Genomic DNA, 15305 nt, shown 5'->3' with positions numbered 1-15305 from the left:
GCAAGTATGCATGGAAAGTAATCCAAACTCATTGTGCACCAGCTGCTCTGAGCGAGTGCAGCAAGGACAGCCCAGGCACTGGTACAAGTTGTACACAGCCCTAGGGCACAGTCTGTCCACGAGTCACTTCTGGCTGCACTTCTTCACACCACAAAGACAAGCAATTACATGTGCTCTTGCTGTTGCTCATATCTTTTTTGGTTTTCTGTCTCTTCTTTCTTTTCCTTAAATTCTCAGTCTGTAACTTAAAAAAAGGATGACATCACTTAGTAGAATGTAATTAGCGTAAACAAGGGAAATTGAATTTACCAGGAAATCCTGGTTTTGCTCTAATGCTTCCTGCCTGTTCTGGATATTAGGCTCAAAAAGATCAGAGGGAGAGTACCTGTTCCATCATCAGTATGTTTCTCCTAAAAATCACTGGACATAAAATGTATGCATTTATTTTCCTATCCAGCACAGGTATTAACTCATATTCTTACTGACTGGCATCTAATGGCATCAAAAATTCAACTTATAAGCACATGACATACATGGTTTAGTCCCTTCCAGTTCTTCTGCAGGTGGTTTGCCCCAATGGCCTATACCAGTTTCAGTAGTACTGTCCTGCTTCCTTAGCCCACCCTTTTCCAGTCCTGCTCACATTTCAAAGCACACAGATGCTACAGGTGAGGCATTCAGCTCAGCTTCATCTCCTTTACCTACTGCAGGGGGTTCACCTTGCTGAAGAGGCTTAGAATAGGTGAAGCAGGGATGCACTGGGGATAGGAAGTGAGGGAGCAGTTTCTTGGCATCTTTTGTAGAAAAGTGTTGCATTGGGGTGCAGCTTGCAGCTGGCCAGCTGTGCTGCTTCAGTGACCCATGGAGACTTGGAATGTACCTACCTATCTCACACACCAACGATGGGACTGCAAGCAGGTTCCCCTGTGCTGGTTTATGTATGGGCAGCAATGCAGAGCAGGAACAGAGAGCTCCGCTCCAGCTGCAGAGTTGTCCAGAAACAGGTGTTTAGCCCGTAGAAAGCCAAGACATGAGGTTATGTTAGGCCATGTTTCCTTTTCCAATTCCATGAACAGCCCAAGAAATTTTGTTCATGTCACCCTCTCCCTGGACTCAGCATGGTTGCCTGTAGAGAGGCAGCACAGGATCTCATCACACTTGTTCTCAGGCAAGGTGATCTCAGCTCTATCACTTTGCCTTTTCCAGAGGTGTTTCCTGCTTCACCTCACCATGTGTTTTGCTCTGCACAGACTATGGCAAGATGCATCCTCTCACCCACTCAGTCTGTCATGCTGTGCTCCAAGGTGGTGTCCCTCCAGGAAGAACAGGCAGTGACATGGGAGAGTAATCCAGGAGACCAGCCTGTTTCAATCAGTCTCAGTCATGCCCCAGTGGCTCTCACATGCTGATGCTTTTCTCAAGGTGCCCTCTGTTCTTAAGAGTTATTCTCCTCTGGATCTGCCACCCCTGCTCACACCAAAGACAAAGCTAGGGAATTTTGGAGGGCACTGCTCAACAAAGCCGGGCTCCTGCCATGCTGTGTTCCAGCCCTGCCCTGCTCACACATCCCTGGCCAGTCACGGTGTGCTCGCACCAGGCAAGGGGTGTTTGCTGTCCAGGGATGCCCTGCCCAGCCTCTCACTGCTCGCTGGTGCTGCATATGTTTCTCTTGTTGCATGGGAAAAAGCATTAGTGTCCTTGGGTGTTTTTTTAATAGAAATACATTAATTTGGACAAAGGAAGTTAATCACCTTTCATTAAAAATAGGGATGACTGCTCTGCAGATCTAGCAGCAATATGTATCTGTGGTGATTTAATGTTAGGGCCCACTCTTGGAAGAACAGCTCAATATTCCAGCTTTGTAAAGGTTAAGGTACATGTCTGATCATGATCCATTTAGAGAATATAGTTCAGACATCTAATACATAACCAAAAGTGAAAGGTACTTCTTAAAGTCTTGGGTGGCAAGCACTGCTGCCTATCCCTGTATCCTAGCACTACCCACATTCCCCCCTGCCCAGCAAGAACTTTCAACGTTTTCTGCTACTACAGGTCAGCTTCTTTGTCCTGGCTCTGCCACCACACTCTGCACTTTGACTAGTTTTCAGGGCTATTTCATGGTTGGAGTGTCTGAGTAGGGCTAAGAACTCTCCAGCACCTGTCTCCCTTCTGCCTCTGCTTTTGCAGAGCATGGTGAGCCCAAACAGAATCATTTAATCTCGTTATGTTTCCACTACTGTGCTTATAAAGACAGAAAAAATGGGACATCCTCTTCAAAGCACTTGAAAAATCTGCAGATGGAAAGTTCTATAGAAGAGCAGAGAAATGGAATAACTAGCTCTTTCCTAACAGAGAGATGTAAAATTGCTGAATTCTAATTTGAAATGATAAGTTGGAAACATGAATTTTTTTCTAGGTAAGATTTTTTTAGATTGTCGAATTGCAACACCCAGTATTAAATTTCAAAACATTGAAAGATTATGAGCATAACAAAATGCAATATGACACAAACATCTTACTCATGTCAACCTAAACAAAAAATTTGCATTTTCGATCTTTTTCTCTGCATGTGTCTACAAACTGAGCAGTGACCCAGCAGCTGTGCCATGTGTCAGTGATGTGAAATGGGTTCTGCCCCTCACACCTGACTCAGAAGAAAATTGTGAGGTCAAGTATTGCCTCACCTCTGGGAGTCTGACATCCAAGACTTTCTGATGCCCCAGAATTAGATAGGACAGCAAATTCAAATTAGGAAAAAAGCCAGAAAAAAAAGGTTTTCCAGCTCTTTTGTGTGTTTTCTCTGGAAAAAGCACATTTAGGTTGCTCTGCTAATGCTCAGGCATGTGCATTGTGTAAGGTTGAGTGGGCCTCGTGGGTTACTGAGCTGTCACCAAGTATGAACAGAAATTTGTATTGTGTATAGAAGATGGGCTGCCCAGAGATTTTCTTAAGGGCTTGTTCTGCAAAGTATGTCAGAAGGGCTGCTCTCTCTCTGTGTCCACATGATTGCAACGTGAAGAAACTACTGCTCAGCACAGCTAGAGGCTCAAGAGGGTTGTAAAGGTCATAACAATATAATGTGAATCTTAAATTATCTTGTGAAGTTTCCTAGTAGCTGTTTGTGACAGAATATTGTGATAAAGTCAGCATATGTGCTGTGGTGTGGTGCAGACTGGGTAAGCAGGATGTACTCATCCTTCTTCTTGGTCTTTAGCCTTCAGTGGCAGTTTTGGCAGAGACCGCACCATTTAGCATCTTTAGAAATAACACCATGTCTGCCTTTTCAAACTAAGGTCTTTCTGACTTGTATGATTGCCACTCATTTGGGGACTGAAATAGACACAGCCACAAGAAGGTGTCTTTGGTGGGTAGGTCAGCAAAAGCAACCAGGGTAACCAGTGTGGAATGCATGGGATGCCTGGCCTTCCTTCAGTTCCAATTTTGCAGCTTCCTGCCTGCACAAATGAATATAATCTGAGCCCAGAAGGATATCAGATGTGTTAGTGTGAGCTCTGATTAAAACTATTACCTCTCATTATAAATGTTGCCTCTCTAGATAAGGCAGGGGCACAGAAACTGGCAATGGGACTGCCCTTAGAAGTGCCTGCAAAGACTTCCCTGAGTGTGAGATTCATCTCATGTCTCTTCAGAGTGGGATAAACCTGTTTCTCTGATTTAAAGCAAAACTGACAGTTATCCATTATTCCATCCAGCAAAGAATAAGGAATATGAACCCAAACTTGAAGCAGAGGCATTACATTTTTCTCTTCCAAACCAAATGGTGCCTTTCCATAACTGTATCAAGAGCCATAACAATCTCTGTAGCCAAGGCTGGATTAATTCGTTAGCATCAATTAATGGAATCACAATGCAGAACTACCAAAATCAGGCATTACTACTTTAAATTGAACCACTGTTGAATTTTCCTGGGTGGTACATTTCTTAATCTCTTGTTACAAGTGAAAGGTGAAAAGTCTTTTTTTAAACTTCGCTTTATTACTAAAAATAAAACTAGCATGGATGAACTTTGAAGTATATGTAATAAGTCTCATGTGATCAGAGGATCCAGTGTTGACAGGGACTCTCTTACTTTACGTAAGTTAAATGATGATGTTTTCAGGCAGTGCTAGTGGAGAGCATGTTATTGTTTGCAAACAGCATAAATCTGCTTTTGATTTGTAACATTGGTGGATCACCTCTAAGAAACAGACCAAGCTAATTTTAGGTTAGTATTTGTAATACATCAGTTCAGATCTGTCAGCACATTAGTAAAATTTAATGTTAAGGATTCCACTGAATTTCATGACAAATCCTAATACAGAATCTGGAAACCTTGGGTTTCTAAGGTGGAAGCTGTGTTTAGCTTTAACACTACATGCTATTTAAAGACTTATTAAAACATTTTCCAGAGCTGCACTGGCCTGAGATATTGCCTGGGAGCGAGCTTGCAGCTGTTTGCTTGCAGCACACACAGGAACTGTGTTTCTTCTTGTGGGGCAAGTTGGCGCCTTTTTGTTTCATAGTGGTTGTGTTTCGCTGAATGCAAATAAATAAATCATGTTTGTGTGACAAGGGCGGCCCTTCGGTCCCGAGTGCAGCCCACGTTCTCTGTGAGCAGTCAGGAACCTGTCTCCTGCTTTGTTGTTTACTGCAGTGGAGCAGCACTGCTGGAAGCTGCCTGGCAGTGCTGGCCTGCGCTCTCCTGTCACAGCAGCAGCACCTCCGTGCTGCAGGGAGCGGGGCTGTGCCGAGCTGCAGGGCCTGCCCACAGCCTCCACTGCAGGTACACCGCGGTGCCTTGGCTGGATGTGGCAGCCCGGCCAAACCCAGCCCCAGGGAGAAGGTGAAGAGCGGCACAGCTGCTGTTTCGCCCTACATACCGATGGAGCCAGGGAGGTTTTCTAGTAGCATTGCAGAAGGGGTTTTTTACTCTTCTGTCTCCATTGCCATAAAAGGAGAAGAGCACTTTTCTACTCCTCAGAAAAACTGTGGCTAAAAACAAATGAAGGATTTTGAGTCACTCAGTAACAACGATGGGTATCAGATAGCATAAAGCAAAGATCACTCCGCTTGTCTTGTGAATTCTCTGTCAATTGATTCATTGCTTTCAGACTTTTTCAAACTTGTTTCATGAACTAAGACTTCCATGATCCTAGAAATTACAGTACACACAAAGTTTTCATGAAAACCTTTTCAAACCAAAAATTATTTATAATAAACAGAGACTTTTTTCTTCTCCAAATCATCCAAAGATAATTTCTTGGACAAATCTCATGGCTTCCGCTTTCTTTTGGAGTTGTTGGTAAGGAAGCTCCTTTAAACACAAACTGTTTGAAACAACATTACCATCTAGTGGAGAATATGATCCAGCACTGATGTGAATTCCTTAATGCAGAAATATATACATTGTGTGACTGTTTCACAAATGCTGAATAAGGAGGTCAATTAGATATTAATTTTGAAAATCAATGCTTGAAGTTATGTGACTGGTTTAACAGAGGAATAAAAGAGTCTTTGAGTTATACTGCAGGTCAGTAATACTAAAAATACAGGAAATCAGTATAAGAATCTCTGGATTAGTTTTAGTTCCATAAGGTTTTCAGAAGGACACTTTGATATTCATTCTGACAAAGCAGCTAAATCTATATCTGGAAAAGAGATAACAAAATGCAATTACTCTCTCTCTGTAAATTATGTAAAATTAGAGCCTGAATTCAATCAATATAAATCAAACCCGAACTCTCATCTTTCAGGTTGGTGTAAACAGAAATCTTGAGGCAGACTCAGCCACAAGGCTTGTTCTGGAAACTTCATTAGGCCTCACCAGCTGTCTTTTCCTGCATAGATGATGTTTCAGAAGACACAAGCTTAGGAAGGTTTCTGACTGATCTTGATTCTTATAATGGTGTTGTGTCCTATGGAAACAAAATGCCTTAATGCAGTGGAAGTTACGTAATTGGGAATGAATAATCTATGCCATAGGTACAGAATAAATCTTGGGATGATGAAAAATGACTGAAAAGGCCTTAGGAGCCATGGCCATTGCCAGCAAATTTAACATGAGTACTCAGTGGGTGCTGGAACAAAAATGTTATCTACAAACATGGAAATGAAGGACTAACCATGGGCATGCAGAAGACCACCAATGGACCATCACATACAATTTCTGTGCCTGTCTTCCAATAATTATGAAAAATGGAAGGTGGTACAGAAACCTACAACATAAATTGTCAGGGACTGATAAAATGCTTCATATTGCCTGCATACTTGTACTTTAGTGAGGAGAAGTCTTGAAGTTGACCTGAAAACACTCAAAATATGTCAACATGGAATGGTGTAGGCTGACATGAGCGAGCTCTTTCTATACTCCAAGCTTGCTGGGCACAGGCTAACTCCCATCTGGGAATCATGTGACTGCCTGAGTTTGGGCCTGCACTGAGCTCAAACTAACACACTTGGCCAGGAAGCGGAGCAATAAGGTGTGGGTTCTGGGTAAAATGACCTACCTCTTTTGGAAGGCTTAGTATATCTCAGATCACAGCCAGCTTTTTGTAAATCTGGTTCTTGGGAATTGTGGAGACATGCCTTGAAAAATAGCCAAGAATCAGGAATGGAAGGGAGGAGCTGAATTTGGAACGATTAATCGGGAATGGTACATGGCCTAACTCACATCCTTCTTTCCTGACTGAAAAAACAAGATCTTAATATGCATAAAAGCTTCCAGAGTGCCCATGCCCTTAATTTCCTTAGTGAAGAGTGTTGGCAGTGCGAACAACTTCTGGGCAGAAACTATGCTTGGTAATGAAGGAAATCTGGGAGAAAAAAATCTTTTTTGGCTCTGAAGGGTCTTCAATGTTTTGTTCTTGTTTGGCGTCTTCTAGATCCAACTGTCATGGAAAGTGGAAGAGTCATCATCTCTTGACACTTGATGGCTCATATGCTGCTGGTTTTCCAGAAGAGATGCTTCACCAAAATGCACAGGATTGGAGTCAGTACAGAGAAGGTGACTCTCGTGGACCTCACAGCTCCCAGAAGAAAGTACCTTAGTCCCCAGTGATGTTTTTCCTCTTGACTGTTTGGCTCATCAGGACAGGGCATTCAAGTGACAGACAACAGAGCTTGCAGATGTTTGGCTTTTGTCTGTGTTGTGTGCATGTCCCACCTTTATGTTGCAAGATAGAGTAGCTGGTGGGAGGGGAATACAGAAGAGGGAAAGTATACCATAACCTTCTCTCTGAGAGAATTTTTAGTCACTGCAGTAACTAAAAATTCCTGAAATTTATAGCCCACAGCAGTGAGCTGTTGCATGTTTTTTGCTGGGATCTCTCTGGAGGTCATACAAAGGGTTTGGGTAAATCCGTGCTGTCAGCTCTTTACTTCTGACACTCTCATTTCCTCCTTCTCTCACATACAGTTCTGTTCCTTTAATGATAGAACTTCCTACTTCTTTTTTAAGCAAAAGCTGACAATGGAAGTTTTTATCTTTTGTTAAGGCATGAAGTTTTTTACAAGGGGAAACAAGAATTTACTGTACTTGCAACACAAACTCAGCACATAATAATTAGCACATATCCACTCAAATGTCCAAATATATATTCCTTAATTTGTCCACAATTTTAAGCAACTGTTGCCTTAATTTGTACCTATTTAGTCATATCTTTTAAACATTGGCCCCAGTTAAAATGGTATTGCTTTCTGGAATTGAGATGCTGGAACAGATTATGAGAGAATCTGAAATGTTGGCTTTCTTTTTTTCTTGTAGACAAATGCTAATAATTTTGGATGCCTTAAAATGTTCTAAGGATAGAAGATGTTGTTTATGCCTGCTTGATTTAGGCTAAAACTAACTTATTTTTCCTACCCTATATGGAACTTGGCAGCTACCAGAGTATGGGTAATGGCTTGCTCTGGCACCTTTCATGCCAGCCAGCATATCTAAACCAGCATGCAGTAACACTGAAGTCAGCAGTTATGTATGACTCCATCACTCTGTCCCGTGAGATCCTGCAGGAGCTTACTGAGCCACCTGGAGTTTCTGCAGCTACAATTTCTGTTCAAGCACAGTAAAACACCTACATATGTTCTGTCTCACCATCCTTTTTCTAGTTTTTCTGCAAAGTCAGTGCATTAAAGAAATCTTTCTACTCCGTTGATGTAGTTTAGCAATTTAATGCCAAACAATGAAGTTAAGGTCAGAAACACGACAGTCAAAAAATAAACCCCAAATTTGTCAGCAGTACCTTTCTTGTTAAACATAAGGTAAGGTGGCAGGTATCACCAAAAAACAGTTCCAGCAGGGGCCGTATGATAATAGACCAGCATCATGGACTGCCTTCGTGTAAGCTCCAGCAAAGTGACATATTCTAAGTGTCTGTGGCTGAACTTGCTACTTAAACTGTTATTTGATTGATGTTTCTAGGTACTATGGAAGCTTGTTCTCAGCATGATGAAGATGTCAGTGCATCCCAGAGATATGCCAGAAACTCTTGGAAGATATGGAAGATATTTTTGTGTTAACAAGTTTTCCTTTCTTTTCCATTCTAGCAGGAAGCAAACTTTTCTGACCAGATGACTGTGTTACGTAATCAGGTGTTACTTGACTTTCTCCACTGCTTGAAAAGAACAGCACATTTTCTTCATCAGAGAAACCCTGCTGACACTGAAGCCTGCCTTTATGAGCTCTATCAGGAACTTCTAAAAACCTGAAGGTTTTCTGAGGCTTACCCCAACTATTTCACTGTGCTCAGATTTGTATTGCCTCTCAGTTCAATGGATATTTGCACTCACACCTCCTTATGGTATGTCAGACATCCTACTGCAGGTCTTGAAAATGTTATGGCTGTATCCTGTCTGGCCCTACGTGCCATTCTTAACAGTCCATCTCTTTCCATTTTGAGTAAACATCTTGGTTTTTTCTTCTCTCAAAATGAGCATAACGTATATTAACAACAGGACAGGTTTACCGTACAGAATGTGCTTCAAAGGCTGTAGAATTATTCCATATTTACATACTAATTACACTGCTATTTTGCCATTTGTGAGATTTACTGCTCCTCTGTATCTGACTGTTACCTCAGTCTCTAACCACTGAAACCACCACTTAAGATCCCTTACCAAAAAATACCAGAGACAATTGGTGTATCAGGCCATTAAACACTAAACAACAACCGCATTTCAGGTTTTGTTTGTTTTGCTATCAGATTTTTTGTGATATGCCCTAAGAGAAAACTGCAAATAATGAGCTGTGAAGACATACATGTACCACTATTCCCCACCAAGAATCCATGGCTTAATGAGCTTAAAGTCCCAGCCAGCAGCTGACTCTTGAAGCTACTCAGCTCATTTTAACTAGTACATGGAACAAATGTTCGTTAAGTCATCCATTGCCTTGGCAATATCAAATCTTCAACGTTACAAGAAATGTCATATCTACAGAGCTAACTATATCCTATGCATCAAATTCTGGAAAGATGGAAAAAAGAGACTGTATATAGCAGTGTTCACTCATCCTGTAGAAGCTTATGAAAAAAAACCCTAAGAAAACTGAACTTGAAACTTCTTAATGCTGCTTAAACAGTCAACCCCTGCCCCTCCTTCTCCCTCCCCCGCTTCCAAAAGAAATAGGACAATAGGATGGACCAAACGGTAGGAAGACTTTTCTTCCTGAGGACCATCTTGATTAGAATGACTTGCAAATAACTACTGAGAAATGGAAGCTCGCTGCCTCACTAGTAACAGAGGAGCGGACCCATACAAAAGATAACGATCATATTCTGCTTTTAGCTAGAAAATGAAAAATGTATTTCTACCTCCTTTGCAGACAAATAGTGTGAAAAGTTAACAAAAGGAAAGGCACTACAGAAAAGTGCTAGAGACCAACAGAAAGAAATAGGCATCTGGTTGAACCTAGGATCAATGGCTGTTGTCACAACATTTTTGTCAGTTTTTCCTAATAAAAAAAGAAATGTAATGAAATTTTCCTAAAATCTTTGGTTCTGAAATGATGCATGAGAAAAGTCAGGGATGGGGAGCTAGTACAAGCTTCTCCAGAGCCCCTGTTTCAATCAATCCTGTTCTCTCTGCAAGAGGAGTTTCATCATCTTTCAGCATCTATAGCTCCAATGCTTTTCCAGCACCATGCAAATAAATACATGATGCAATTAGACAGAAGGAAAATGGCATTTATACAAAAGAATAACTGGAGTCTTGTACATAATGAAGTCCTTATTGATTTGCTTTGGGTTATGCTGAAAAGGTCTACTTTGAGACACGGAATTCTTGCAGCCTCAGGTTTGTCTAGATGAAAGGAACATTTCTGGAAGCTGAATGAGCAAATGACTACCTAGTGATCCACCTGAATTTAGGTCATGTAAAACTTAGTGGGTGTAAGCCACACATGTGCCTTCCGAAGGCAATGCCTGGATTGCACTCCCAATGATGGTCTGGCTGCCAGCGCTCTTCTCCCGCCCACGCACCTGTTCTAGTAAAGTTCTGTTGAAGAAAAATTACTTCACATCACGGGGCGTGACACCATATAAATGCTGTGCAATGATCTAAGGTGCCTCAAGCAGCCCTGGCATTCATCCAGCTGTAGTCAAAATGTATTCTTTTCATTTCAGGCACTTTTTCTGGTGTCATCAAATTGTGTTTGCAAATATGGTGCACTGTTTGATGTGGAAAAGAATGTGAACGTAGAATTTTGAAACACATGGAAGACTAGTAAGGACCGTGTTACACAGAGCAACCATTGTGCTGGAGGTGCCTAAGCAGGCTCTAAGAGAACAGGCTGGCTTGTTCAGGGAAGAGCAGTGGCATGCACAGAACACCTAAACAAGCCCTGACCAGCTCCTCCCCGGAACCAGCAGCAGTGTAGACATGAAACCTGATCTGTGTGTTGGGGAGCAGCCAGGGCAGGGCTGCTCTGAAGGGGACAGTGAGCCAGGAGCTGAGGGTGACAGGCAGGCAAAGGGGACAACTTACTGACAAGAGGCATGTCCCACAATACCCCAAAAACACAAGCAAGGCAGGTCAACAGTTCAGGTGACCAGACAAGGCTTAGCTCAAGCAGGAAAGCCAAGCCCATAGGTCAAGATCAACAAGGGTATGTAGCCAGATGCAGGTGTAGCTGCAACATAGCTCAGGTGAGGACCAAGCACAAGAGACTCAGTTTAAATGCATCTCCTAAAAGATGGTGGCAGGGTGGGAAGCACCTGGCTTCTTCCAGCTTTCTGTTGAAGGGTTGCAAGGCCAGCAGGCATTGAGGCCCAGAGCTGCTGGAGGCCTGAAGTACCTCTAAGCCAGATGTCTGCATTATCTTATTAAGCAGCCACAGCTTCAGGAGAGAGGGGAATGTATTGAGGGCACTGACAGTATCCCATCTGACTTGGCTAAGAAGTGGTATGCTCTGCTCTCTTGACATACCGGGCTGTTTAATTACAGGGGAATTGCAGCACCTATTGTAGTGGGCTTGAAGTAAAAAAAAATGGATTCATCTCCTTGCTCCACTGAATCGTGGAGTAAGATCCCAAAGGAGAAAAAGCACCGGCTATGTTGTCTTCTTTGCCATGCGTAGACTATTGTCCTTCATTCAGAGTCCTACTAGCTGCAGTTTTGTAACTTAGTCCTAAATAATGCAATTCTTATCAGATTATTATGTTTGAAAAAATCCCAAGAATAGTCATTGACTGCTATACTACAGTCCTTGCTGCTGAGGATTGCTGGCAGTGCTTCCATTCCAGCATGTGTCAAGCAAGAGCTGGCGGGTGCTGGGTACCTGCAGAGGAGGTACCTGGTAAGGACACAACATGTTTTGGTGGGACTGAGAGAGTTACTGTTGGGAGGGAGGAATAGCTTCCAGTAAAGGACAAGGTTCCAGTGGCTGTGTTTCCCATTTCACATTGTTTCTGCAGAGCATTGCCTGACATACCAAGTACACATTACAGACCTTTTGGAACAGTCTTTCAGAAAACCTGTAAGACAGTTTGGCACGACTTAGAACATCTGGATTGCACTGGATGTCAGCAACCAGTGAGAAACTGAAATATCTGGTGCAAATCATTGCACTTTTTTGTGACTCAATTCTCACTCTGAATAAGGGAATTTGTGCCTTTATGAAAGTGCTTTGATCTTCCCACGATAGGCACTGTATCATTTCTCAGATTCTGTATTAAATAATGATTTCTGGAAATAGACAACCGGGCAAAATATAGAAGTACATCAAACAGCCAGAAGCTCAAGGAGTCCCAGGTACCTACCACAAACTATCACTTGCACTAGTTGGAGGAATACCAGACCAGAACTGGGTGACCACAACACACCACAGCTGGTCCTCCACCCATGCAGCACTGTTCAGTGCAAAGGTTTCAGAGATCCTGCCTTTTTCTTGCTGCACATGCCAACATTAGTTTTTCCACATTTCAGGCTAACCTCTCTCTGGACTACTGCATCCATGTAATTCACTAGCATGCTTACACTGTATCCCTTACTGCCTTTGTCATGCACCTTTGGAAACCTAAGTTGCACATACCGATGAACTCCTTCCTTCCTCCTTCACTGTTTTTTCTTTTCTTCAAAGATTAAGCATCACTGCTGGGGATTTTTATCTGTAGAAGCGATATGGAGAAAATGTTGATTGTTTCAACTTCGATTTTACAGGAGTGGTTCATTTGCTATTTCTGCTGAGGGATTCAATGTATGGATTTGCAGGTGGCTTTTTAAAAAAATATTCTCTGAATCAGAAATTACTATTCATATGGAAGACAGTATATGATGACAATTTCTGGTACTCAGAAAACAGGAGATCTAATTTTACACATTCTTAAGGATGCTCAGCTACAGCATACTCTGGGCTCTATTACTTCTTTCTCATACTTCTGGAAGGAAAAGCCCCGAGCTTTTACGAACTTGGGAACTTGTTAAGTGGTATTACTTCCCTCCAGCTTCTAGTCCAAAGCCTTTTACTGAGAATTTGTGTAAGTCCATTACTAAGTGCACTCAGATGAGAACTAGAGTCACTGTTCTCAGAAAGCATGACTGGTAAATAGATAACAAGCATCTTTACGCTTTTCTAACTATATAGAGGCAACTGTTTTATTGTACCAGGGAGTTGGATGGAAATTAACAACCACTGTAGATGGTACTGTACTTTTAGGGGAAGTCTCACACAGTTCTGAAATGGCATCCCACCAACTGTGGTTTTGTTTTTCAATGTCAAAAAATGTAACAACATAGATGTAGGCATAGATTATTATTATTATTTTTATTGCTCCTGTTAAAAAGTCAGTGTTTGAACTATGACACTATGATGTAAAAATGCAACATTACTGAGTGCTCTAACAGTATGAGGTCCATTATGACAAGATTTTAAACATGAAGCATAAGCTCCACTATGGATTTCCAAATTAAAAACAACAAGCTTAAGAGGTAAATGGATTAATAATAACTGATGTATGTGGAATTTCAATACTAAATGAATACAAAGTGGACTTGCAAGAACGAAAGATATAAAAATCACATCCTGGATGACTCTCCACTATAACAAAACACCAGTGCCTACTAACTCTGTGCTTGGGAACTGAACAAAAATATGGCAATATTCCTAATTCTGAAGCAAACCCGAACAACAGCTTATCCATGAGTATTATTGCACCGTGTTGCTTTGACTGGCTTGCAAACTACTTTTGCATTAAGAAAAGTGAGACTTACTTTTTTATTTACGTAATCTTATTTGAAATATGCATTGCAAAAAGAATGGTGTCCTAATTAGAAATTCCATACCCTTTATGAAACAGTTTAAGCATATCTGGCACACCATGAAGCTCTTGAAATGACTCTACTTCTTCAGAAAAAGTCTTAACATTTCTCAGAGGATGGGTGGGCACAGAGTAGCAAATAAAGGGAAAAAAAATGATGGTAGACATTAGTTTCTCAGCAAGAAGATGTTTTATATCACACAGCAGATCAGAAATAAATAAGATGAAATTTGAGGAGTCTGAATATAAATCCTTGAATGATGCTGCAAGAGTCACAGGCTTCACCAAATTAATGTCAGTATATTTTGTTAAGAATAATGTAGTTACTATATACAGTATGTTTATCAGATAATGCCAACTAACAATACACTAGATTAATGGTTGTCAAACAAGAAATATACTAAACCAACATATTTAAAAAAAAGGAAGGCAATCCCCCAGTTATGCATAGCTCCATATGATAATGTCCAGCTCCCTGGAGTCCAATGGATTGACAGCTTCAAGCATCAGGAAGCAGTTTTCTGAAGCGTCAACAACATAATTAACAGAACCCAGCCAAGTTGTAGGGGAAATACACTGTCAAAAATCTCAAGTCCAATCACAAATCACCCTGTAAATGTTACCACTGCATAGCTGCAATGGGGCAGTCATCCATTCAAAGGTTTTACACTGACGTATTTCTTCAAAAGACCTTCTAAAGGATGTGCTACTTAACATGGTGGTGATCCAGACAAAAAAAAAAATATGACAAACCCAAAGCACTTAGGTTTAGAAGCACTTATTGAGGAATCCATACCATATTTACAGTGTATTGTGTATGACTGCACGCTCTAGTAAGTTTCTCCTGTTTACTATTTCTTATGTGGCATCTTACTCTTCATAGTATTTCTACACACTAAGAAGTCTTTTCCCCAAGGAACCAGCTCCTCTGATATGGAAAGCCACCATGCCCGTATCTTGCTTTGCTACAGTAAGGCATGTACAATGAACATAACAATGTCAAATCCCCATGGATCATGACAAAATGACTCAGTTCTTCCCTTTGTTTCTTGCTCAGCTTCTCTGCTCTGTTACAGCTGTACACGTCAGTCACCATCCATGTGTTCTTGTCTAGAAAGTAGCGGCTTCCCATCTGTATCACCCAGCTTTTTTTGCATCTCTTCCACAGCTTTCAGCAGAGTTGCTCGCTCCTGCTCGAGAGTGAGAATGGACTGCTTCAGTTTGCCTTCATTAGTCAATAAAAGCTCTACTGTAGCTTCAAGGTTTTGGATTTTTCCATTAGCCACCTATCAAAGTAAAAAGGAGGGGAGAAAGGATGGGAAGGGAAAAAAAGGTAAATTCATTAATGACTGAAACCATCTTTAAATTATTTTTTGAGATACATGAATACATATAAAATACTTTAGAAATTATGGAAAATTAAACTCAGAATATAATGCAAAGTAATGAAATTAGAAGGCTACCAAATCTGCAAATTTTATACCAAAGAACTGCAGGTTAATACAAGCTTCTGTATGGGTCAGTTGGGAGATATTTTTGCTCTAACCATTCCAC

At 41.3% G+C, this 15305-nt stretch overlaps 1 protein-coding gene across 11 annotated transcripts in view; it reads right to left on the bottom strand.

Moving 5' to 3' along the window:
- Positions 1–13233: 13233 nt before the first annotated feature.
- The window catches only part of TBC1D1 (TBC1 domain family member 1), a 100726-nt gene continuing 98654 nt past the window's right edge, over positions 13234–15305 (bottom strand). For all 11 annotated transcript variants that reach the window (XM_032108979.1, XM_032108978.1, XM_032108987.1 and 8 more), the window contains one exon: positions 13234–15037. In XM_032108979.1, the coding sequence (XP_031964870.1) occupies positions 14837–15037 (201 nt within the window). In that variant the 3' untranslated portion in view covers positions 13234–14836. The remainder of the gene's footprint in view (positions 15038–15305) is intronic.

The sequence above is a fragment of the Corvus moneduloides genome, chromosome 5, assembly GCF_009650955.1.
Source record: "Corvus moneduloides isolate bCorMon1 chromosome 5, bCorMon1.pri, whole genome shotgun sequence".
NCBI classification, from domain to species: domain Eukaryota; kingdom Metazoa; phylum Chordata; class Aves; order Passeriformes; family Corvidae; genus Corvus; species Corvus moneduloides.
This window is presented reverse-complemented; position numbering and strand designations above follow the sequence as displayed.